This window comes from Protopterus annectens, chromosome 2.part0 (genome assembly GCF_019279795.1).
Source record: "Protopterus annectens isolate FY-2018-M chromosome 2.part0, PAN1.0, whole genome shotgun sequence".
NCBI lineage: Eukaryota > Metazoa > Chordata > Ceratodontiformes > Protopteridae > Protopterus > Protopterus annectens.
Genome location: NC_056728.1, coordinates 1758116964 through 1758143542, shown reverse-complemented (window position 1 = coordinate 1758143542; position 26579 = coordinate 1758116964). Strand labels below are relative to the sequence as shown.

General features: G+C 42.7%; 1 protein-coding gene across 3 annotated transcripts in view; it reads left to right on the top strand.

Moving 5' to 3' along the window:
* The window catches only part of CAPZB (capping actin protein of muscle Z-line subunit beta), a 1142657-nt gene that overhangs the window by 1001125 nt on the left and 114953 nt on the right, over positions 1-26579 (top strand). Inside the window, exon 9 of one of the 3 annotated variants that reach the window (XM_044061787.1) lies at positions 6001-6104. The exons of 1 other annotated variant lie outside the window; for it this stretch is intronic. In XM_044061787.1, coding sequence (XP_043917722.1) covers positions 6001-6103 — 103 coding nt within the window. In that variant the 3' untranslated portion in view covers position 6104. Of the gene's footprint in view, positions 1-6000; positions 6115-26579 lie in introns of all 3 variants that reach the window. One more of the 3 variants, XM_044061788.1, reaches the window with a different exon arrangement.

The window sequence follows — 26579 nt, the reverse complement described above, 5'->3', positions numbered from 1 at the left end:
CATGGATTCCCGTTATAGTTGGGTCTCCTAAAATCCACAAAAACTCAATAGACCCTCCTATGCGTCCACTGGTTAGTGCCAGGGGTAGTATCACCTATGCTGGCACCAAGGTGGTAGGTTCAGTCTTGAAAAAATGTGGCGAGTGAACCCCAAATATCGAAAGATTCCTGGTCCTTCCTGTCTAGTGTCAATAAATCACTGTATAGTGCAGACAATCACTTCTTGACCATAGATGTGAAGGACTTGTATTCTTCCATTCCCCATGCTGTGGCTTTGGAATGGATCCCGGCCATGATGAGCATCAAGCAGGCCCCAGTTGATGAGAGTCGCATAGTTAGCGAATTACTAGACATTATTTTGTCTTGTAACTATGTGACATTTAACAAAAGGTATTTTTTACAACTGATAGGTGTGCCAATGGGGTCCCTGTGTGGTGCCACTGTGGCAAACTTGGTCATGGCTTATTGGGAAAGGGAGAATGTGTTGACTAATTCCTTCTTTAAAGATAAGGTACTGATGTATACCCGTTTTTTAGATGACATATTCGTTATCTTAAAGGGTAGCCAATTCCCTCTTAGAGTTTTTCAACTCATCTACTGAGTTTCTCAGGTTCACTTCTTGTTTTGCTATGGACAAGATAGCATATTTAGACGTGGACCTCGAGAAAGAGTTAATGATTGTTTCATAGCCAAAATTCATCGGAAAGAAACCACCTCCAATAGTTATTTACATTTTGAAAGCAGACATCCTTTTTCACAAAAGAGGTCTATCGTCAAAGGTCAGCTGGTAAGGGCGGCCAGGATGGTGACTAGGGAAAGTGAATTCTTGGAGGAATGTGACTTCATGATAATGATTCCGGACTGTGTGGAAAATAAATATTTATAGGATTTATTGCATTCTGCTGAACAAGTTGAAAAACATACTTTGCAATGTGGTTTTGATTCTTTAGAGACCTTCTGCAGGGCTGCTGTTACTGGGTCTTTGCTTAGAAGGCATGCTTGACTTAAGGAGCAATCTTTGCCTGAGCATGTTAAAGCGAAATTGTTGGATGCTCCTTGAAATCAGGACCGCCTGTTTGGCAGTAAGGCTGAAGAAGTTCTAAAAAAGATGCAAGATAAAGCTAAATCTGTGCAAACTGTTAAAGATTTCTTACAAGTGCAACCTCCAAGATTTAGTAGGCACTGGCCTACAAAGAATTGGCCTTTTCCAGCTCCTTACAGATCTCCTCAAGCCAAACCCAGACACACCAAAAGCACCAGGTTTCAGTTCCAGGGGACTCTCAGAACTAAGCAATGGGGGCCTCCACTTCCAAATCTGGAAATAACAAGACCCCCCCCCCCCTATGGTAGACAGTCTCAGTGACTTCCTTTTAAAATTACCAAGCACTTACCTTTTAGCCGCCCCTTTGGGGGAAATATTGCTCTTCATGCAAAGAACTGGGAACTCATAACCCAAGACACATGGATTTTAAATATAGTGTCCCAGGGATACAAATTTCATTTCCACACTTTGCCAACACCAAACGGGTGGCCAGACCTGCCCCCTAATCAGTGGGCAGAGGCTCAAAAACAAGTACTTTCCCTCTTAAACATGGGGGAGCTATTCAACCAGTACCAGAAGAGGAAAAGGGACAAGGTTTCTATTCCAGGCTTTTTCTGGTACCCAGAAAAGACGAATCATGGCGTCCAATTCTGGACCTGTCTACTCTAAACACCTTTCTGGACATTCCAAAATTCAAGATGCTGACTCTTCACCAGTTACTCCCTATGCTAGGCAAAGATGCCTGGTTGGCAACTCTAGATTTAAAAGAAGCATACCTGCACATCCCAGTCCGGGAATCTTGCAGAAGATTCCTACGCTTCAAAGCAGGCTACTTGCATTATCAGTTCTCTGCACTGCCCTTTGGCGTGTCTACTGCGCCCAGGGTATTCACAAAGTGCCTGGCTCCAGTTGTTGCGTTTTGCAGGCAAAGAAATATTCAAATATATCCATACCTGGACATTTGTCTTATTCAGGCAGAAAACCTGGGCATACTTCTAAATCATCTGACGTTTGTAAAAAGGGTTCTAACTTGTCTGGGGTACACCATAAACGAAAAGAAATCACAACTGGTACCCTCTTAACAGATTACATTCCTGAGTGCAAGCTTGAATACAACTGCCCAGATGGCTTTCCTCACGCCAGAGAAGCAAATTCATTTGGTAACTTACTTCAAACAAGTGGCCACAAAAACCCTGCTCTCTGCAAGACAAATACTGCAAGCCTTGGGGTTCATGGCCTCCTGCATTCTTCTAATTCCATATGTAAGACTGCATATGAGGAAACTACAGTGTTACTTAAAAAGTCTATGGTGTCAACATTGTCACAGCCTGGAAACAATGATTCCTGTCATACCTTGCCTACGCCTGGAATTCCTATGGTGGGCAGAGGCCTGCCACCAAAACAAGGGACTGCCATTCACACTACCCCCTGCCGCCTAAACCCTTACTACAGATGCATCAGACTATGCATGGGGGGCTCACCTGGCAGGGAAGTGCATTCAGGCAAATGGAACCCAAATCAAATGCACCTACATATCAATCAAAAATAAATGTTAGCTGTACAGAATGCACTGACAGCCTTCAAGGACTACATTCTTCCAGGACAACTAATGGTAAAGACGGACAGCACCATGGTTATGTGGTACATAAACAAACATGGGGGTATACATTCATACCCCCTCTGCAGACCAGCTATGGCATTGTGGAACACAGCCTTGAGCTACCAAGTGCACCTACAAGCTCAATTCCTGCCAGGAAAATTGAATACACTGGCAGACGGACTAAGAGAAATCTGATGGACCCACACGAGTGGAAACTGGAACCACAGATTTTCAACATGTTGACAAGCAAATGGGGGAACCCAGACATAGATCTATTTGCCTCCCCCAGAACTACCAGTTGGACAAGTTTTGCACAAGGACTCTCCACAAAGAAGCCTGGAAAGTGGATGCTCTGTCCCTCAGCTGGAAAAACCTATCAGTCTACGCCTTTCCACCTCTGCCTCTGCTCTCCAAAGTTCTGCTAAAAGTCAAACAGGAAAAACCAAGAATGATTTTGATTGCTCCGGATTGGCCACGGCAACACTTGTACCCACTCCTGCGCAGTGTCGCAAATATCTCCATGGCACCTGCCTCAGACCCCTTCCTTGCTGTCTCAGCAGGAGAAGCAAATTCTGCACCCTCAGCTTCCAACATTGAACCTTGCAGCCTGGCTAATCACTTAAATTCACCCTTATCCCTCAGCAAACCTGTGATGGATGTCATCTTGGAGGTGAGAAGACCTAGTACTAGAAAATCTTATGCTGACAAATGGAAAAGATTCTGTGCCTGGAGCCAGTCTTTAGGGATGAGCACAGCAGCTCCCAGTTTACCTCAGATTTTAAAATATTTAACTGAGATGCTTCACAAGGGCCTGTCTTTTTCCTATATTAAAATCCACTCTTCAGCTATTTCAGCTCACTGTAACACAGAACCACCCCTCTTCTCTCATCCCCTGCTCAAGCAGTATCTCAGAGGGGCAAAGAACTTGAGACCACCCAGGAGAGCTCCTACCCCTGCCTGGAACGTTAACTTTGTTTTGGCGAAGCTCACTCTACCTCCTTTCGAGCCAGCTGCTACTGCAGACTTAAAATTTCTTTCTTGGAAAACAGCCTTCCTTTTAGCAATCACTTCAGCTAGAAGGATATCTGAATTACAGGCCCTTATGGCAGTGGAGCCTTTCATCATCTTTCATGCGGACAGGGTATCTCTGAGAACCAATCCATCATGCCCAAGGTGGTTTCCAGTGTGGCTCTTAATCAGTCCATTCATTTGCCAACCTTCTTTCCCAATCCACAGAACAAAGGGGAATGGATTCTGCATTCCTTGGATGTGCACAGAAAACTTAGATTCTACTTGGACAGGACTAAATCTCGAAGAAAATCTGAACAATTGCTGGTAGCATTTGCTGCAGGGGCAGAGGGGAAGGCTATTTCAAAACAAACCATTTCTAAATGGATAAGCCATTGCATTCATTTATGCTATAAGCAATATGGAAAACCCATCCCCCAGGGGATCAGATCTCACTCCACAAGGGCTGCATCTACTTCTGCAGCCTTTCTCAGAAGTGTACCTACCAGGGATATTCTAGAAGCTGCTACCTGGGGTTCTGTACATACTTTCACCAAGCATCATCATTTATCAATTTTCTCTAAATCCAGAGATGGCTTTGCCACTGCTGTCTTGCAGGGACTTATAGGTGGCCCTAATGCTGTATAAACTCCTCCTCCCAACCATAGCTGTGAGAATCTACCCAAATGTAATGACTGCAACAGTGAAACACGAGCATAGTACAGTTGTGTACACTTACCATAAATGTAGATGTTCGAGTGTATTCACTATTGCAGTCCTGGTTACCGTCCCTCCAACCCCCTACTTTTCTCTGGCTATACCTCTACTTTCTTTTACTGTGCTTGAAAGCCTTTTTGGTGTGTTTGCTTTTGGTTGGAGGTATATGTTTGTGTTTTTAATTTTATTTGCTCCCCATTAGGGGGGCACCTGACATCTGGGGCAAGAAAAACTGATGTAATGGCGTTGGGTGCATGTTTTATACACCTGACGTCATGGAAGAAGGGACAGCAATCCGACGCAGGACCCAAGACTTTGTTAATCAGGCCGACGGAGGACAACCTGCTAGCAGATTACCCAAATGTAATGACTGCAGCAGTGAATACACTCGAACATCTACATTTATGGTAAGTGTAAACAACTGTACTATTTTAGCCTTGTGAGCTCTGCCTTGTACAGTTCAGTCTCTTTATACCAGTGTTTTACTTCCAGGCATTCAGCCCAGCCTTGGAGTCATCAGTGAGAAACATAAGTGTTAGATACAGCAAATACATTATTATTTTCAGTTAACCTGTGAATGGAACCCTCCTTGATGGTTGACTGTTCCTGTTCTGTCACAGTTCCCTGTAAGCCAGGCAGGTATTTATTTGAAAATAACTTGTTAATGTAAATATATTCAATTCTTGATGCTTGCTAGAGGGGCATTAGGACCTCTGAGATCATGTGCATATTAGGTTTTATTACTTTCTGAAAACTTGCTGAATTGTGATTGAGTGGAATGGATGAACTCCACCAGGGAGTCATCAAGGAAGGTTCTTCTTTATACAGCAACTAGTACTTTAAGACCGTATTTATGTTAAGTATATGGTACACCCTATCAGACTACATTTGCATGGAACATCTAGACAGGTAACATGTATTTCTTTTTTCATTCATTATTTGTTGTCATTCTTTGTTTTTCTTGATAAAGCCATGTGGAGAAGTGTAACTGTTCAAAAGTTAATATCATAACCACTCCCTTTTTGTTTTGGAAAAAAGTGGAATGATGTGTTTGGGAGATGGGTGTGCCTGGACACTGTATGAAGCATATATTTACAAAGGAGCAGCTACCCAACATTCATGAAGGCATCACTTATCAAAATAAAGAGGAGGAGTTGTTATACTGCCTATCTGTTTTAAAAGCAGTCCATTGCCGCAAATTTGATTCATCCAAGTCAAAAACATGAAGATTGAAGATAAAACTGGATATAAACACTAGGGACTTTTGTTTTCATCTGCTATCTCTAATTGTTTTTATGTTATGAAACACATTGGTAATTCTACACTTTTAAATGCAGTACAGTCATTCTTTTCTTGGAAAACAAGCCAAATGCTTTTATTTCCACGCTGAAACAGCAGCTGAAAAACTGAAATTAATGCATTAAAGAGTAGACACTTCTGTTTTGCTAATTGGTAAATTGTCTTAATCTTTGAATATTTCTCTGTTATATACCTTCTCTGAATTCTTGGGATCCTGTTCATACCATGTTTCCTTACTCTTTTCTTGAGTTTTATTTAATTACTGTACAGCTGTGTGTTCTTTATTCTTGTCTTCTTTCTTCCCTTTTTTCTCACTTTTAAACTGCTTTCTGTAGATCAATCGATGCTATACCTGACAACCAAAAGTATAGACAGTTGCAGAGAGAACTTTCTCAAGTCCTGACTCAGCGACAGATATACATCCAACCTGAAAATTAAGGTACCCACCTGTGAGTTTGAAAACACTCACTAAACTGGTGAACTCACCTAGCCATAAAATGGCTGTCCTACTTTTGCATGGATTTTTTTTTTTTTTGCTTTTTTAACTATAGGCAGTGACTAATTCTTAACATGTAAGCTTTTGACACTAGTCTTCTGACGCAACTCACTGTGTGTAATATTTCCTTTAACACTGTGTGTTAATAAATGCTACTGATGGAATTTAGGAAAGGTCTACCAGATGTAATCACAATCTGCAAGAGTTTTGCAGCACATCAAAATACTGGTATCAGTTATTCAATTGGATCGAACCCCACAGAGTTATGCATGTTGCATGTGTGCACGTACACAAATGTGTGTGTGCATTTTGAAGTCCAGACTGTGCAGTGTTGTAAAGAAGCCCCCTATGTCTTTGGACTGGACACCAAAAGTTGTATCATCACTGTGTAAAATTTGTTTATTAAGTAGAACAGATTTTTTAGAAGAGCTGATGTTTTTCATGTTTCACTGTTGCAGTCATTACATTTGGGTTATCTGCTTGCAGTAGGATAAAGTGTTAAAGTATGTCAGCTGCAGTGTCTTCACTAACGTTTGAGAAGTCATTGGGTAATGCTGAGAAAAGGCTCTTATATATATGGACTAAAACAATAAATATGTAAAGACAAACAGGCCTTTGGTAGGGGCCCGGACGACACTGATAGTGAACAAAAAATAAACTAGCAACATAGGTGATGATTTAAAATGTTGATCTTTATTTTTTTTAACTATCTGTATATTAGTATATAAGCACTTTTTTATGTATGTGTATATCCGTAGATCTGTATTTGTTGTGTGTATTGTATGCATGTCGTATGTGTTTATCCTAACAGAACAAGTTAAAAGGTTATAATCAAACGCATAGCTGAGCTGAAGTGCAAGGTATTTTGCCACCATTTACTAGTGTTATCCCATTGGATTCCATTTGCCACAGCAGTTCTTGGCGTTTTCTACAACAGCATTTCATTGTACTGGTACATGTGAATGTCTTTTTCTGCAGGGAGACAAACATCAGAGCCAGGCACATGGTAAGTACCTTGAGTGCAGTAGACAAAAAGACAGTGGGGAAAAACCCCATGCTTCATATCTGATGAAGCTTCTGGTTACCCTAGGTATTAGTATATGAAGGTCTGTATAATTTAAGCCAAGAGTGACCAGTTTCTTCTCTTCCTACAAGAATATTTGAAGACATTGCTATTTTAATATCTTGAATTTTGGGACTTTAAGAAATGAGTTCAGTATCAACATATCCAAGATGGGCCCTTATGTTCCTTTTCCTGCAACTGGAAGTATTCTGGAGTAGAACCCTGTTCCTTCTCCACCTGGTATTCTGTATATGGCATCCTGTACAAGGGTTCTGGTGGGGGAGGGGTAAGCTTATTTGGTCCCTAGAGGCAGGAGGGCTGCATGAGGATTTTGTTCTCAGTAGAAAATGTAACTTGTATCAGTGTCTCAGGATTTGAAGTACTCCTGTGTCCTGAGTGGTGGCCTGCTATTGCTCCGTGAAGATGCCTAGGTGATCCCTTATATTCTTTGGGGAGAGGGAGGTGGGAAGGAGGGTAGGGATGGAGCTTGGAGATGTGTAAATTTGGATGAGTCCCAGTTGTAAGAGATTTCAGGCTTTCCTTTGTGATCTGCTTGCCATTTCTACTTGTAGTGGCCTTCTTTGCACATTACTAGTTTCCCTATGTCTTGCCTTCAGTGGGTTGGCTGGTTCTTTGTGGGGTAGTGTCTATTATATGTAGGAGTTGGTATTGCAGACTGTGTAGTCTTTTCTTTCTCATTCAGTCTCTTAAAAACCTCCTTTGCAGTGGATATAAAGAGAAGTTCTTTATCAAGAGGGGTTTTTAGGAGTTCTGTTTTTCCATGACCTAGCAGGGGCCAGGTATCATGTCTCCAGAATACAGACCTGTAGCTGCTGATCTGTGTAATGTGTATACAGTGACATAGCCACATTTAATAAAGTGCCAAGCAACCTAGGCACTGATGCATAACACAAACACTCTTCCTTTGTAGTTGTCTTCTCTTACCACAGCCTTCTCCTTTAGTTGGTTCAGGAGAGATTAGATTCATAGGTGTTTACTAGGCTAACAACCAAAAGGGCCTTTTTAAGCCTAGCCATACATCCCAAATCTCTGACAAGTTCTGGTACTCTTAAGTGTAAACAGGGGCTTGGGAGACTAAACATTTATAAACAGGGGCCTGGGAGATGAGCTATTTACAGGCTGCCTATGTCCATTAGAGACATGGGTGCCAAACCAGAGATGAATTTCCTGTTCCCCATCCAATTGTCCAAGTTATATTTGAACTGGGTTAGGGAGGAACTCTGATTCACACGAATGGGGAGCCTGTTCCAGAGACTGGGTAGTCTCTGGGGTAAATACCTGTCTCTCCAGCAGGTCCTGTTTATATCACAGGCAAGGTTTTAAGTCTTTAGAACAGGTAATTCTGGTGTTTTGTTTTGCAGATATCCAGGAGGTCCATTAGCATGGTGTCTGTCAATGCCTTGCATAGATCTTCCCTTAACAGCCTATAGGAGACAGAATGCAGGGATAGGATCTTGAGTTGGTCTGTATAGGACATGTTACTTACGCCCTGTATTCTTTTAATGAGGAACCTCTGTGGATGTTTCATTTGTTGGATGTGCTTGGTTAGGTGTAAACCATAGGGGGCATTGTACTCAATGGTAGGGCTGCTGAATGCTGAATACAGTGGAAAAATGGCTTCCTTGAACCTAGATGCCATACCTTTGTTTATAAGTTGCCCAACACAGAATGATTTCCTCACTACTGAAGACACATGATGGTCAAAGGCTAAATTAGTGTCTGTGTGTCCCCAAGGCCCTGACTACTAGATCATCTCTTAGGGGTGTGTTGTCAATGTGATAGTTACCAGGGGAGGGTGACTTTCCAAAGGATACTATTATGCATTTCTTGGCGTTTAGTTTTAGTCCATGGCTCTGACACCAGTTGTTTCTGTGGCAGCCTTTCCTGGATAACATTTGTGTCGATGTGGGATTCAGTGACAGCTCCCAATTTCCAATAATCTGCAAATTAAGTCGGCCAAAGGCCATTGCATTGGCCTTGACTTCAGAGAATTAAATGCTAAAAAGGAGTGGTCCAAAGACCGATCCCTGAGGGACATATCTTGTGACTGGCCTCTTTGTAGATGTGGCCTCTCCAATTCTATCTTCCTGGGTCCTATCTCTGAGCTACCTGGCCTCAGGTTTGTCAACAGTGCCGAGTGGGTATTGTCAAATGCCTTGGCCAGATCAAGGTAGGCAGTGTGAACCATTTTGCCGTCATCCATTGCTTTGTGCTTTGGTGGCCTTCTCAAAGAAGACCACCAGTTCAGTAGGCATGACCTGCCCTTGATGAAACCAAATTGGGTTGGGTACAGTCTCATTTCCACGGTAATTCTTTCAATGGCTTTGCATATGAGACTAGTGAGACTTATGCGTCCGTAGATGGCCCAACACTGTGCAGAGGGATGACTGTTTCTGTTCTCCATTAATGAGATATGAAGCCTGTTTGGAGGCTACAGTTAAATAGCGTTTCCAGAGGGCCTGATAGGTCATGTTTCATGCTATTTAGAAGGCATCCTGGGATATTGTCTGGGCCCACTGATGCAGTGTTGGCATCAGAGAGAGCATTAAGAACCTGTTCCTTAGTGATAGCAGTGGGAATTATACTTGATGGTATTTCCTGAGGGAAGGTTGAAGGGAAGGGAGGGGTAAAGTTGGAGCTGAATTTGTCAGCCAGTAGGTTTGCTATATCTAATGGCTCAGTATAGGCGATTTCAGTTACAGTGAGCTCTGCACACAGTTGTGTATTGCCTTTGAGACTGCAGACATATCTAAAAAATGCTTTGTGGTTGTCCTTGGCCTGGGAGACCAAATTTACCCCAAATTTGGCTGTGGTAGACTTTGTCCTGTGACTTGTTTAATTTGATGAGAGTGGTTGTATTCTGCTGCGTGTTGCACATCCTAATTTTTGCCATGATTTTCTTCCTTCTGTTATACGGCCTATTGATAGGATCTCTGTGAACAGCTCTACATAGACAACTTTATCGGGGAGATTCCATATATTTTGGCATGTGGGTCTGGTATTTAAGGGCCCTGAAGAGCCATTGTAGCAGAGTTTGTTTTCTTCTTAAGTCTTACTAGAATCTTGTTCTGTTTGTTATGAGAAGAGTATTTCTGTTAAGAACCATAGTAGTTCACTTACTGGAATCAGTGGACACCACAGCCTTATCTGCCAGAGGGTTCTTACAAAGGTATTTGTGGGAGTCACTGACCCTATAAAAGCAATTAAGCTTCATGGGAACTTGTGGAGGGTGGGGGTTGGTATCTTGCTCCAAAGATGCATTAGCAAAAGCATCTTCCAAGATTCTGTGACTGGAGAAATAGCTAATGGCTTGGGTTAAGTTAGCCCCAGAATTTTTCTGTACTTTGTCTGGCGTTTGGAAAACTCTTTAGCCTCTCATTTAAACTTTTTACTCATAATGTGAAAAGTTCCCCCAATTAAGGCATCTTCTAGGGGGGAGAGGCACAGTACAAATGTGTCCTGTATTTCAGACTCAAGAGGGAAAGAACATTCTGTCTCTACAGGTCAGTTCATCTGCTTCTGAATCAGAGGTATCAGACTCCTCCATGAGAGAATGATTCCCTTTCCTTTTCAGAGTAGGAACCACAACAGTTTACTTTAGAGATTGTCTGTCTAGTTCTCACAAATGTAAAGAAGTCCTGGACCAGCCAGAAAAATTCAGGAGTGGAAGTTTGAAATGGGGAAGTGATAAGTTATAAGTCAGTGGGCATCTGCTGCTGTTTGAACTGAGTTGCCCAAGGTTTGGATGTAGAGAGCATCTTGGAATACTCTGGTCGTGGAAAGAACACAAGACCTCAGTTTGACTCCTGTTTGACATCCTTGTATGCAAACAATGAGAATACACTGCTTTCACCCCCACTAATTATAATCCTTGTTTCAGAACCTGATACACGAGGAGTGGCCTCTGAACTGGCTGACAGCAAAGTGGGTTTTGGTTGCAAGGACATGTCTGCATCTGGAAATGTTGGCTTCAGATCTCAGTAATCCCAAACACTAGGTCTATAAGCTGCTCTAGCAAGTCACTGAATCTGTTCTTTCAAGCCTAAGGGAGCCTTCTGACCGATTCTCGCTTCCCACCCAGTGTTTCCTCTCTTTAAAAAAAAAAAAAAAAAAAAAAACTTGTAAAGAGTGCTTTTTCTTTTTTGTGGGATGTCAGTGGTTCTGCCTAATGCTATGATTATCCAAGACCAGGCATATCCTCTGAGCTAAATAGTCTGAGAGCTTTCACTTCTACTTGGATACCTCCTTGTTAATCTTGGCACAGTGGGTACAGTTAGGTGCATCATGCTTATTGTCTAGACAGCATACGTATTTACTGTGGAAAACTTAAGGTATTTCTTTTCCCACAGCCTACATAATTATAACCTTTTTGTTGAGAATCTGACATCTAGTCCTGACACCTGAAAGTTAAAGCAAGGTAACATACCAAGTAGGTAAGAAATTCTTTTTTTTAATCAAAGATTCACAACCCTGGCCTTTTTGGTTTGGGAGTGGCTTCTCTAACTTGCAATAGCTACTGAGTAAGCAGCCATTTCTTTACTTTGACAGACATTGTCAGCGGCATTCGTATGCACATTATCTTTTACTTAAACTATAAGTTGCAATGCCTAAAGGATAACTGTGACAATTAATGCCTTCTATTTAGAAACTGGGAAAACAGCAAAGACTCCAAAGTATGACATCTGAATATTTAATACAGTCATAGGCATGTAGAACAAAACTGATAAAGAAGATATAAAGTGGATATAACTGTAATTGTGTACGATAGCAAACAGTAAAAATGGCTCCCTAGAGCCATGTAGAGGTAATGACCCAACAATAGTCTGAGAACAAAGCATAACATAGTATGTTAAGTGGAACATAAGGTATTGTTTAGGGATGCAGTTACAAAGAGCACGCAACTCTGGTAAATGTTAATTTCATGCAACAAAATACACCAGAAGTAATGTCAGAGGAAATTTTTTGATTGTACATGTTATTAACTTAAGCAGAAACTATGTATACATAGGTTCATAGGTAGGTACTAGGCCTATATAAGCCTAGCCAAAAAGGGTACCCTGGCTTTCGCCACCCAAGAAAATTATTTTCCTGTGCCCCTGTCAAGCAGAACCACAGAAGTGATCCCTGGGGTGAATTTCCTGTTAGCCATCCAATCATCAAGATTTTTCTTGAATAGTGTTAATGAGGGAGCTCTGTTTGACAAAGATAGGTAGTCTGTTCCAGAGTATGGGAAGTCTCTGGGACAGGAATCTATCCCTCCAGCATGTTCTGTTTATTATGGTGACAAGGTTTAGGTCCCTAGAGTGTGTAGCTCGGAGAGATTGGGATTTCTTTAAGTGGAGCATGTCCAACAGCTCTGGGTTTGCCATAGCTTTGTATGTTAGGCAGAGATCACCTCTGAGTAGGCGATATGCGACAGAGTAAAGCTGGATTTTTTTGAGACGGTCTGCGTAAGGCATCTGTTTGAGGCCTGTAATCCTCTTTGTGAGGTATTTTTGCTGCCTTTCCAGTTGTTGTAGATGTCTTGTGAGGTACATACCAAAAGGGACGTTGTACTCTATAATGGGTCTGATGAGTGATGAGTAGAGGGGAGCAATGACCTCTTTTTTTCTGGATGAGAAACCTTTTGTGATGAGGTGTGCCATGTAGAAGGATTTTCTGACCACTGTGGCAATGTGATTATCAAAGGAGAGACTACTGTCCACCTGTGTCCCAAGGTCTCTTATCACACTTTCGGTGTTAAGTAGACTACCGCCTATGTAGAAGTTCATGGGTACAGAGTTTTTACCAAAGGGGATGACAATGCACTTTTTGGCATTGAGCTTGAGACCATGTCTTTGACACCAGGCATCCGTCTCAGTGAGGCCCTTTTGTAGGATGTCCACATCGTTAGGAGTTTCAATTATGGCTCCTAGTTTGCAGTCATCTGCGAATTTAGTTAGCCAAAGACCTTCTGTGTTAGACTGTACTTCAGAGAAGTAGATACCAAACAGAAGAGGACCCAGGACTGAACCCTGTGGTACTCCACTTGTCACTTGTCTGAAGTCTGATTTGGAGTCTGCTACTTTCACTGTGTGGGTTCTGTAAGTAAGCCAGTTGGCAACCCATCTTGTGACATAGGGATTTATACCTAGTTTAGTGAGTTTATCTATAATTCTAGAGTGGGGGATGGTGTTGAACGTCTTGGCGAGATCTAGATAGGCTGTGTGAACCACCTTACCCTCATCTATGGCTTTGGTGACTACTTCAAAGAAGCTTGTCAGGTTTAGGAGACATGATCTGCCTTTTACAAACCCAAACCGTGTGGGGTCCAGAGTTTGGAGATCTCCAATGTCTTTGTTTATGAGTTCCATGGCCTTGCAGACGAGGCTTGTCAGGCTGATGGGGCGGTAGTTCCCGGGGTCTGTTGTGGCCCCCCCCCTTTGTGGAGTGGGATAACTGTCGCAGTGCGCCATTCAATGAGCACAAAGCGTGAGGTGAGGCTATGATTGAACATGGTACTTAGGTGGGGTGCCAGTTCATTCTGTAGTCCATGTAGAAGGCAACCTGGGATGTTGTTAGGTACCATGGATGCTGTGTTCTTGGCTTTGGAGAATGAAGTTTTTACCTGTGCAGCCGTGATTACAGGAACTTTGCATTCTTCCGGTATAAAGATGGGCCCTTTAGGAGGTTGGAGGGGCGTAAAGTTAGCACTGAACCTATCTGCCAGGATGTTGGCAATATCAGTTGGTTCTGTATATTTAGTGTCATTGTGCTGTAACTCAGAGCAGATCTGAGTGTTGACATTGAGATTTTTGACATAGCTATAGAATGCTTTGTGGTTGTCTTCAGAATCAGTGGCAATTTTGTTTTCATAACTAGTTTTGGAGGATTTTGAGGGATCTCAGCTTCTTACTGAGGCTGACCAGGGAGTTCCTCCAATCGTGGGATTTTACTCTTTTTTTGCAACAGTTTCTTTCTTCTGTTGTAGAGTTTGTTTATGACAGACCACCACCAGATTGGCTTCCTTTTTTTGGAAGATAGCATCTTGGTTCTGTTAGGGATAGCATGATCCATGCACTCGTGTAAGTGCTTATAAAGTGCATTTGTGTAGGATTCAGCAGTCGTACCTCTATTGTCCATCTGCATGGGTGTTGTGAAGTTTGCCACTTCTGTCTTAAGAAGCGTGAAGTTGGCTTTGGAGAAATTTTTTACGGTTGTTTTCCTAATGGGGGGTGGGGCAGGATGTGGATGATTGGCTTGTGGTCGGATCTGACCAACGAGGAGCTGACCTCTGGTGTGGAACACCGGTCACCCATGTTGGTGATGACCAGGTCTAGGATATTGCTGCCCCTGGTGGGGGTGTGGATAAGTTGATCCAAAGCATTGGAATTGATGATTTCCAGAAAACGTTGAGCAAAAGAGTTGGTACATGAGTAGTTTTCCCAGTTAATGGTAGGGTAGTTGAAATCACCCATTATTAGAGTGTTGGGTTGTACCTTAATATTTTCCAGTGTATCAAGAAAAGAGGAGTGGGAATCCTGGGGGATGGTGGGGGGGTCTGTAGCAAGCTACAATGTGGATTGCGGTTTTGCCCTGAGTTAGTTGAAGTTGGATAATCTCAGATGCATTATGCTGAGCAACTAGCTTGGAGGTGTGGATATCCTTAATGAATATGGACACGCCTCCACCTTTAGTGTTTCGGTCCAGGTTTGGTGGCCAAAAGGTGTGGTATGGATTATAGCCTGGTAATGCAGGGGTGCTCTCTGGAGCTTTGAACCAGGTCTCTGTCACTGCACAGATGTCAATGTTCTCCATTTTAAGGAGTGCCTCGAGTGAGTGCATTTTGAGGTTTAGACTTAGTAGCATTACCCTCCAATTTTGCTTGCTTGTACCTGTTACGGTGGTGAATTTGTCATTTGAACCTTGCCTAAAAAAGGCACTATAGGGGTGGCAAGAGCCTTTGCCAGTATCTGGAATCCCAAGGGCGACAGGTGCAGGCCATCTCTGGCAAAGCTGCGTGGTCTGTCGATCATGTCATCCCAGGCAGACAGATACTGGATTCCCTTAGAATGACACCAGAAGCTTAGCCAATTGTTAGTCAATCATTTTGTCCTTGTACTGTGGTGTCATTCTGGGTGATGGCAGGATGCTACTCAGGGCTAAGGTCATACCCGCCTGGGCTACAAGATCGGAGAGCTCCTCCATGTCTCTTTTCATGTAGTCTAGGGAGGTACGTCTGAGGTCATTCACATCAACATGGACAATGACAGAGTCATATTTGTACTTGTGGAGTGACCTGAGTGCGTGCGTTATGTGGCGGATCCTGGCACCTGACAGGCAGCTGACAGTAACTTTTTCCTTGTTTAGCCTGGTGAGTGGAACATCAGTGTGCCTGACTATAGAGTCACCTATGACTAGAGTGTTGGGTACGTTATGCCTTATGGGCTGTAGTTGAGTGGAACACTGAGTATGTGGACTATGTGTCATTTGGGTTGTGTTGGGGGGGTGGAGGTTGCCTGCATTTCTGCCTTGGAGGTCTCTGTTGTTTGGGCAGATTTGTACTGAAAGCCTCCGCGAATGTAGGTGTGTGTTTTGTGGTTCTATGTGTGTTTTGGTGGTGTAGGGTTTGAGGGACTATGTGATGAGTGTGGTGCGGTGCAAGTGTTTACCTTCTCCTCTTGACTGTCTAGGCCAGTCTTTGGTGAAGAGAGCTTTGTATACATTATTAATTAAGTGATGAAACATCTCCAGTGATCCAGTGAACACGCTATCAATCAAGCAGTAGTGTATTCGTGAGATGGGATGGAGAAGGGTGCAGTTTACTACTGCACATCCAGGGTGTTGCGTCTGATAAATATAAGAAAATTTCCTGTTCAGGATACTTATAACTCTGGAATCCAGGCTGTACTATTTTCCTATTCGGGATACATATAACTCTGGAATCCAGGCTGTACTGTCGCATTGACGACACAATATGTTTGATCTTGAGCAAATTGCAGTAAGAAGGAAAGCACAGTTATGCACATTCCAAGTGCATGTAGCAGTAGATGCTCCTAGAATGTACTGCCTTCCTTGGCATATAAGTAGCAGTGCCCTACTGCTCTCACTTTGGCAGTCCATCAAAGCTTCAGGCTCCTCCACCTGCTTGTCCATGGCTGTGAAGGACCAATCAGCTGACAGAGCAGGATAGTTCTTCACACACAGTTTTCTCTTGTGCCACTGGTAGAGAAGCATCTCTGAAAATAGCATGGAGTGATGTCCTTGTTATGCCACTGCCTTCCAGGAGAATATAAGTGAAAAAGAATAAACTTAATAAAAATTCTTGTCAGGAATGTTCTATAAGCAAAATGGTGCTAGTACTGGCTAGAATTACCCTAAACTAATAGAGACATCATAAAGTAGTGTTAGACAAGGATTTTAAGTATAGACTTAATATTCCTGTCAGAATTGCTTCAGAAACAAAATGGTTGCGATTTCAATGAAAGTAATTTAAAATGTCATCAAATTACACCAGTTATATACATAAAAATGTGCATAAAAATGTGAAAACAGTAAGTTTTCCTGTCAAAATATTCGCAGTAATGCTTTATAATCAATGGAAATAAAAGCCACAATTTATTCGGGATTATGGCAGCATGGGGCAAAGACAGGACTTCACTAAAATGGCCCCAGTACAGAAGGTCTGACAAGTATTCCCTAAACACCAAAAAAACTTACGCTTATAATTCCACCCCCCCCCCTTTTTTTTATTTAAAAGAACACACAGAAGTAAGCTATACAATGCAAGCACTTATAGAAAGGACAGAGGGAAGAATAGAATCACCTAAGGGGTGTCTTATCCAAGCTCAGGAGATCAGTTGCCAGAGGGATAGTCTTCACAGAGATGCTTCTCTTCCGGTGGCACAAGAAAAAACGGAGGGCTTTTCTCTGTGACTGTGAAGGACTATCCTGCTGTGCCAGCTGATTGGTCCTTCATAGCCACGGACAAGTGGGGGGGACCTGAAGCTTTAAGAGACTGCCAGAGTGAAGGCAGTAGGGCACTACCTTTCTAAATGACTCTGAGATTATATACTTTTCATTTATCATGAGAAAAACCTATCCCTCAAAAAAATCAATGCTCACGCCACTAGATCTATGGCTACTTTTGTGGCGTTCCATTTGAGAGCTTCTTTGGATGATGTTTGCACGGCAGTAAAGTGGGCTACTCCTCATACCTTTATAACCCATTACAAATTGGATTTAGTCTCTAGAGGGAGGTGCTTCCTTTGGTTCAGTGGTGCTCAGGAATATTCTTCCATAAGTGACTCAAGGTAGCTGGGGACTCTGTCCCGTCAGTGATGAATGAATGAAGGTTAACATCATCAGATAAAGAAGTTGTCTTACCATAACGTTCCATCTGTGTTGTTGATCTTCATTCATTCATCACGTCCCTCTCTCCTTCCCCCTCCAAAGGCTCCTGGGGGATACTTTGGGTCCAAGTGCTGAATTAGGGCACTTGCGCAGAAACTGCCTCTGCTGTACTGATGACAGGCAAACTCGATCTGAGGTAACAGGGAGAAGGGTACTAACTATGGATAAAAACATAGCTTGAAAGTTTTAGGCTGGCACAAGCTTGGTATAAGGCCTTCTCTGTTTCGAGGACGGAGTCAACATTCCCATCAGTGATGAATGAATGAAGATCAACAACAGAGATGGGAACGTTATGGTAAGACATAACTTCTTTTTTTGGGATATTGGTTTGGATACCCTCAAGAAACTTGACAAGAAGGGGAAGACCTTGCAAACAGTGAAGTAGTTGATGTTATTCATACATATCACTGTTGCAGTGGACCTTGCGTCTGGGACACTCTGCCTTTGAAGGCCCAGCTTCCAGAATTCAGCACCCTTCCCCATACTGACCTGGTGGATTCTTGCCCCTTACAGACAGCATGGTGGGATGATGTCTGTTCATGCTATTTCAGATCTTTTTTTGGTAAATTGCACAAGAAATGTATTGTTTCTTGTGGGTATCTGTGAGCTGGTGGTGTCCAGCCTGCTCCATAGTTCAGCCAGAGAAGAGCTCCCTATTAAGAAAGTTTTTTTTTGTCATCAAATTCTTTGTTAGTGATAGTTTATTCTGTGCATTTTACTAGGATCACTTGTGTAGCAAGATATTTTAGGGCATGACCATCCTAAAAAAGACATTGGGTGCTTTTGTGGTAGACAAATTTCCATACAAAAATATTTATAGCTTGTGCATTTTCCGTTTAGGCTCAGAGCATGGTACTGAGAGTTGTAAAAGTCTATAAAGGATTACACTAAAAGATCATAAGAGAGCTGGTCATTCCCTACAAAGTGTGTAGATCAGGAAATACTTGAGACCTTGACTTGTGCATTCCAAGTGTTTTCCATTTCATCCCTGACCTTGGATGTCCACTTAAGAAGCAATTAGAAATGTTTTTTTCTGCAGAATGCAGTTAACGTAAGAGTGTGGTTGAGGTGATGAGAGCATCCATTATCCATGCTCAAGGATACAGGCTCCAGTAAGATGTTTTTGGTAGTCCCTGGTCCTCCCATCTCTGTGATTCGAGAACTTTGCCAAAGCCCCTTTAAGAAAGTCGTATTTCTGCAAATTAAAGCGTGTGTCCCACCAAGCCGAGAGTTGAGACCAGACATCTCTCTGTGGGTGCCTGTGCCTGAAACAGTTTGCCACTTCTGAAGGTGCAAATTGTGTACCCACTGTTTCGTATATGGGAACATTCAGGGTCAGAGTGTGGAGGTCTGGCAATCCTTTCCACAGTCACTGATCTCCAAGGAGGTAGCCCTACATAGGAGGATTCAGAAGCACAAGCCAAGGGCACCCACACCTAGATTCTTGCAGTTGTTTAGGTCTGAGACTGTTCTCCAGCAGTGGATCTTTGTGTGTCATAGGTATCGTCAGGTTCTGCAGAATCTGTAGCCAAGAGCAGGTCAGCCGTCTCTGCCTGCAGTCCCATTGCTAAGAGTGAGGAGGAAGAATTGATTCACTCTTCCCAGATAGCTCTCCATTTGTTATTCCAAGAGGAGTCCGAGGCCTCAGCAGTCACTGGTGAACTGCTTTTGAAACTTGGGCATCTTACTAATCTCAACCGTGTAATCCAACTGATGGGTACCTAACTGTTTGCCCAATTCAGTCCAGCCATGCTAAAGCTCCAAGCCTTAAGTTCTTTTAAGAGCCTTTCCCCTCTCATAGTCCCCCTGACTATTATGTTCTCTCTAATTTCATTTGCTGCCATTGTGTTTAGACTGAATCGTCCACACCTATGTGCTCCTTTTCAGTAAACCTTTTTTTCCCCATGGATTTATTGGCTCCTATAAGAAACTTGTTATTGAAGTTGATATTTCCTCTCAACCTTTAGTCTTTTTATATGCCTTATTTTTCCTTTCCTCAAGTCGTCTGGCATTAGACCCAAATGCTCCCTATCTCATTGAGTAATTTAACAAAACAAAGCCTTTTATTTTTCTAAATCTAGATATACATCTTTTTTGACATATAATGTGTGTGTGTGTCAGTATTGCTGTTTCAGGGTGAAATGTTTGTATTAGCATTTCATTATAGTAATGATAAATTGGAAAACAACTTTTGAAAGTGTGTGAAATACAGCCACAAAATCCAGCCCCAAATCACAATGATTTTTGTGTGGCGTGCCCTGGGCCAGAGCATTTGTCGGGCAACCTGCTCAGTTTGTAAGGCCTTCTGGCCTAGACACCTAGTGGATAAGTGCTGTAAATTAATAATTTCATTTGTTTACCCGGAAACTCCGACTTGGAATGACACAATTTTCTGAGGAGGCCCAGGGAATAGTGCTCCCGACACATCTTTGTAACATGGGAAGAAACAAGAGCACCCGGAGGAAACCCACACGAATGTAGGGAGGACGTGCAGACTCCACATAGAAGGCACCCTAGCCGAGAATCAATCCTGAGAATCTCTTGCTGTGAGGCAACAATGCTAACTGCTACACCACTGCACTGTCCAGTGGTCTTCATCCCCCAGAACCATCATCTGACAACTCCAAGAAAGACAGAGAGAAACCCAGAGTGAGCACTGTAAGAAACAAGTCTGACTCTGGTTCCTCTCTGATGCCATGAGTGCCAGGGTTGGACCAGTCCTCTTCCAAAGACCAAGACGAGCAACATTCCCAGAAGGCTACTCCTCCCTTGAAGCCAGTGATTATCATCAGGGACAAGACATTTAAACCCTCAGAGAGTAGATAGTTTTCAGAAAGTGATTTATCATACCTTGTGCGGGCCTCTTTCCACATTACCACTCCAGTCTGTCAGATCTTTCCTAAGTAATGTGAATTGGGAGCCTATGATGAAAACCTTCTTGAAGGCTCAGTTTGAAACGGGTGATGTGTTGTCATCTTTCACCTTATCCTCACTGCTGGTTCGGATCTGACTCTGCCATTACCAAAGTTCACGGTCACAAACATTGCTCTTGGGTACCTCCCCTTTACCCAGAATGCACCCCAGGCATTACCTCAGATCTCATTTGCCACTTCGAGAACAATGTTGGTCGCCTTTTTGCTCTTGGGCTTAGCTAAGTAATTTTTTTATTTTCTCCTATTCTAACTTATCTTCATAACTCTACTTTCTAAAGTTAGTTGTCTTTGTCATCTTACGCATCCCTATAATTTCAATGTTTCTACTTTAGGCAGTCTTCATTACCATTACTGGTAGGCCCTTCCCTCCCCTCTTTAGCGATGTCATTTGGGTTGTGTTGGGGGGGTGGAGGTTGCCTGCATTTCTGCTTTGGAGGTCTCTGTTTGGGCAGATTTGTACTGAAAGCCTCCGCGAATGTAGGTGTGTGTTTTGTGGTTCTATGTGTGTTTTGGTGGTGTAGGGTTTGAGGGACTATGTGATGAGTGTGGTGCGGTGCAAGTGTTTACCTTCTCCTCTTGACTGTCTAGGCCAGTCTTTGGTGAAGAGAGCTTTGTATACATTATTAATTAAGTGATGAAACATCTCCAGTGATCCAGTGAACACGCTATCAATCAAGCAGTAGTGTATTCGTGAGATGGGATGGAGAAGGGTGCAGTTTACTACTGCACATCCAGGGTGTTCGTCTGATAAATATAAGAAAATTTCCTGTTCAGGATACTTATAACTCTGGAATCCAGGCTGTACTATTTTCCTATTCGGGATACATATAACTCTGGAATCCAGGCTGTACTGTCGCATTGACGACACAATATGTTTGATCTTGAGCAAATTGCAGTAAGAAGGAAAGCACAGTTATGCACATTCCAAGTGCATGTAGCAGTAGATGCTCCTAGAATGTACTGCCTTCCTTGGCATATAAGTAGCAGTGCCCTACTGCTCTCACTTTGGCAGTCCATCAAAGCTTCAGGCTCCTCCACCTGCTTGTCCATGGCTGTGAAGGCCCAATCAGCTGACAGAGCAGGATAGTTCTTCACACACAGTTTTCTCTTGTGCCACTGGAAGAAAAGCATCTCTGAAAATAGCATGGAGTGATGTCCTTGTTATACCACTGCCTTCCAGGAGAATATAAGTGAAAAAGAATAAACTTAATAAAAATTCTTGTCAGGAATGTTCTATAAGCAAAATGGTGCTAGTACTGGCTAGAATTACCCTAAACTAATAGAGACATCATAAAGTAGTGTTAGTCAAGGATTTTAAGTATAGACTTAATATTCCTGTCAGAATTGCTTCAGAAACAAAATGGTTGCGATTTCAATGAAAGTAATTTAAAATGTCATCAAATTACACCAGTTATATACATAAAAATGTGCATAAAAATGTGAAAACAGTAAGTTTTCCTGTCAAAATATTCGCAGTAATGTTTTATAATCAATGGAAATAAAAGCCACAATTTATTCGGGATTATAGCAGCATGGGGCAAAGACAGGACTTCACTAAAATGGCCCCAGTACAGAAGGTCTGACAAGTATTCCCTAAACACCAAAAAAACTTACGCTTATAATTCCACCCCCCTTTTTTTTATTTAAAAGAACACACAGAAGTAAGCTATACAATGCAAGCACTTATAGAAAGGACAGAGGGAAGAATAGAATCACCTAAGGGGTGTCTTATCCAAGCTCAGGAGATCAGTTGCCAGAGGGATAGTCTTCACAGAGATGCTTCTCTTCCGGTGGCACAAGAAAAAACGGAGGGCTTTTCTCTGTGACTGTGAAGGACTATCCTGCTGTGCCAGCTGATTGGTCCTTCATAGCCACGGACAAGTGGGGGGGACCTGAAGCTTTAAGAGACTGCCAGAGTGAAGGCAGTAGGGCACTACTACCCATATGCCAGTAATGGTGTGTGTGTTGAACATCTGAAAACAGAAAGGAATGACGTCCTTATGCCAGCGCCTTCCAGGAAAATGAGTGAAAGGGTCAAATCTGGCCATCAGTTGGACCTTTTGTGGCAGAAGTTCCCATGTCTCATTTAGTGAAACAGTTAATATACTGTAACATCTGCAGTTATGGCAAGTACTTAATGCAGTATATCCCATATTCAGTGTCAAATGGCATTAAAAATTTGGGCAGAAAAGTTTGTAATGTAAACAGTGTTACTCAGCTAAGAAAAACTACAAAAGGACTTGTGTGCAGGCTGTTTGGAGAGAAAAAAAAGAAAAATTCCCATTTCTGTTTATATGCGCCACTGTTGCTGTGTAATTCAGTACACTTGAATTAGCCGTAGGAGGATATCTGTCCTGCTGATTCAGTTTCAAAACCTCTTTGGAGGACAGTGTAGGCTGGCTTCAGCCCTGGCAGACGTGCATCCCAGGAAAAAAGGGGCAGATAGTCCACTCCCATTTGGAGTTCTTTTTTGCACAGGTATATGCTGTTTCTCTGCCATGAAGTCAGTGGTTCTAGCCCCAGAGCTCCATAAAAAGTTTCTGTTAAAACTAAGTACTGTGAGGAAATCTTTTGATTGTTGCTATTTGTGAATTGTATTTTTGCTATTGAAAGGCTTTCTGGGGAAACTTATTCTTTTTCTCCAGAATGCCTCATTGTGGCAAAAGCCTTTCATTGTGGCCATCAGATCCTGTAGAAATTATATTGTGATATTTTTTTCAGCGTAGTTTCATTTTACTGTAGACTGCCAAGTTTGCACTGTGTTCATGAAAAAGACCCTTTGGTACAGGGAATCTATCTGCATGCTTGGCTGGTGCAAAAAAGTTGAAGTCTTTGATGCAGGAATTTGCTTTGTAGTTGCATCAGCCATCTACTAGTGCAAGGTATCGTAATCCTTGCAGAGATTACTACAAAACAGGGCTTTGAGGACCTTTAGGAAGAACATGGCCATGAAACAGAACTCCACTCTGTGTTGAGCAGGTATGAGGATGTAGGGGCAAAGGAGTGGTGGTTCCCAAGCCTCACATTTGCTTTGCATCGGTTATGCTGGAATCTGATTACAGAATGGCATGGGTGGCAGGCTCTGTTTTTTTTTTTTTTTTTGAAGTAGTAATTCTTAGACTGAAAAATAGGAGAATTCTTTTTCCATTATGATTATTTGAAAGATCACTCTGAGATCAGTCATCGGTGTACATCTGTTCCTCCAAGAGTGCAAACACAGCTAGGTCAAGCATCTCTTCCTGTTTTTTGCCATTTTGAAATGTTACACATTGACCAGTTGACAGCCACTGTTACTTCAGCCCGTTGTCTTTGGCATTTAGGATGTCAGTCACATCAGTAGGTCATTGCATCATGCCATTTGAAAAAAAAACTAGCAGAACTCTCAAGCCCCTGTGAGCCAACATTCTACTTCAGAATCCCAGCCTACTAATAAAAAAGGGTTTGTCCCTAGTCAGATTTGACCTATGCCACCCATATGTCTTCCCCTCTTGGATATGCTTCATATGGTAAGGTGACCATTTCATCAGGTTTTCCTGAGGATGTTTCATTTGGAGCCAACGTCACTCTTATGTGAAGACACCTTAAATGGGACTCGAGAGGTTTCAGCAACTTAAAAAAAGTGCCTGGGTCAGCTGAAAAGATAAACCTAAACGACGATGCCTTCTGTTTTTTTAGGTCTTTCAGATGCATTTATGACTGCATCCCTTAATGCCACATTTCCAGCACCAGAAAAGCCTGATCATTTTTTGTAAGATCCAGTGGGCTTTTCAGTATCCTTATAATAAGCCTGTAGCAGAGCCAGTAGTATTTTCACTGAAAGCAGCCAAGGCATCAAAGTTGGCTGCAGACCTCAACACCCTTCGGAATGATAGGCGGAGCAGGGTGTTTGATCCCTTTGGGAAGAAAGTTCATACGTTTGCCACCTTGGCCTTTGGTGCTATTAACTGCCGGATTCGCATGACTAAGTATCACGGGAGGTCATCAGACAAAGGAGATCTCTTATAAGACCCTGAAGGCAGAATTAATCACACTTGCCCATATGGTTCAGAAGATCAAATGTGGTAAAATATGGGCTTGGTTCCATTGGTGTAGTTCACTGGACTGCAGCAGCCATGGAGACTGATATGAGACATGCCTTCTTGTGAATACAGTCCCTGTCACTACCAGACATCATTAAAAGGCAATTCCTCAGTGCTTCTCTGAGTTCACTTGGGCCTTCCGACATGGAGAACATAGGAATGATCCTAGGCAAGTGATCATGGGGACCAAAGCTGCCTACGTGTGCCTTTAAGTAGACAAACTTCAGATGTTCTTTGTGTTTCACTGTTGCAGTCATTACATTTGGGTAATCCTGCTGGCAGGTTACCCTCAGCCGGCCTGAATTCCAAAGTCTTGGTTCCTGCGTCGGCTGCCGTCACCCCTTCCCTGACGTCAGGTTGTTAGGGGTATAAAAGAAGCAGCTGACGCCATTTTCTTCAGTCTTTCTTGCCACATGGTGCCCGAAGCAGAAGCAGTTCGCAAGTGCCGGTCGGCCGACTCCTGAAATTTTTGTGTTTGAGTTTCAGAACCGAAGTCTTCAATAAAACTAAGTATCTCGTTGGGGAAACTTTTTTTCTTGCTCCAGACCGATGTCAGAAAAAGTTAATAATTGTATTACTTGTGGAAAGCAAATGCCTCATAAGGATTTTCATTCTTACTGTATTCCTTGCCTAGGCCCTGATCACAACATTTCTGGTTGTCGGTTTTGTGCTAGATTTAACCAACGCACTTTTAAGCGTCAGTATAATTTTGCTTTAAAGTATTTTGGTAGCTGGTTTAATTATCCTAAAATGTCGTCGGATAGCCATCTGACTACCGGAGTTTACAAAAAACGCAAAGAAAAGGATAGAGAAAAACAACCGAAGCCCAAAACCGACGATGAAGCTTCTCCTAAGCCGTTCACCGGTTCTCAATGAGGCGCTTTCGCAGCCCCCTGACACCCACTACTTTAGAGTTGCAGGCCGCTACTGACTCCCACGTGGAGTCGGCCATGCCACTGGATACTCAAAGTATTGGAGCCTCAAACGCTAATCCCTCCGATGGGTCCGGAGCCGCTGAGCAGGTACCGGCTTCTGAGGGTTTATTCAGACCACAAGATCTTTACATTAAAACGACTTCAGCTTCAAAGACAAAGACTAAAGCAGCTTCTAAAGCAAAGAAACAAACTCATGAGCCACGTGTACAGGCCTCTATGCCCAAAAAACAGATGTTCAAGATGGCCGAAGACCTGGTTACCTTGATCAGGGGTTCCCATCCCCCTCCTGATAAGAGGCCTAGGCAAGACACTGACTATGAATCTTCAGATCAGGTTTCTATTTCTTCTGATTCCTCTTCTGATCAGGGATATTCTTTACCCCCCTATGAGGATTCTGATGCTGAAGAATCTATACTTTCAGCATCCCCTTCTGAGGATTATTCCTTTGGGGAAACCTTGCATACCATGAGGGAGCATTTTCACTGGGAAAGCCAAGATTTTTCAGAATCTAAAGAGAGGTTCAGGGATTTCACTACCACAGCACAGGCCCCTAGCCATTCCCCCTGTTAGACATTGTAGATGTGTTTTCGGAGTCTAGTTTGACCCCTGACTCCTTACCTCCAGCTCCTGTTAAGCCTGACAGATATTACAGGGTTCCTGACTCTCTCAAATTTCTTTTTAAAAACCCTGCTGCTGACCCAGAAACTATTTCACAGGGTCCCAAGGGAGTTAAGGCCTAAAACCCAACACCCTTTGACAGAGATTCGAGGGCACTGGATAGATGGGGAAAAAAGGATAACACATCTGCAAATTTGGCTATAAGAGCCTTAAACTGTCAGTTTTATATGCTCAAGTATCAGCAACATCTCATGGGATTGCTTAAACAGAAAATTATGTTAAATTCTGAATGTGCTGAAAACAAGGAAATGCAGGATTTATTGCATGCAGCTGAACAAGTTGGAAAACTTTGCAATGTGGTTTTGATTCTTTGGAGG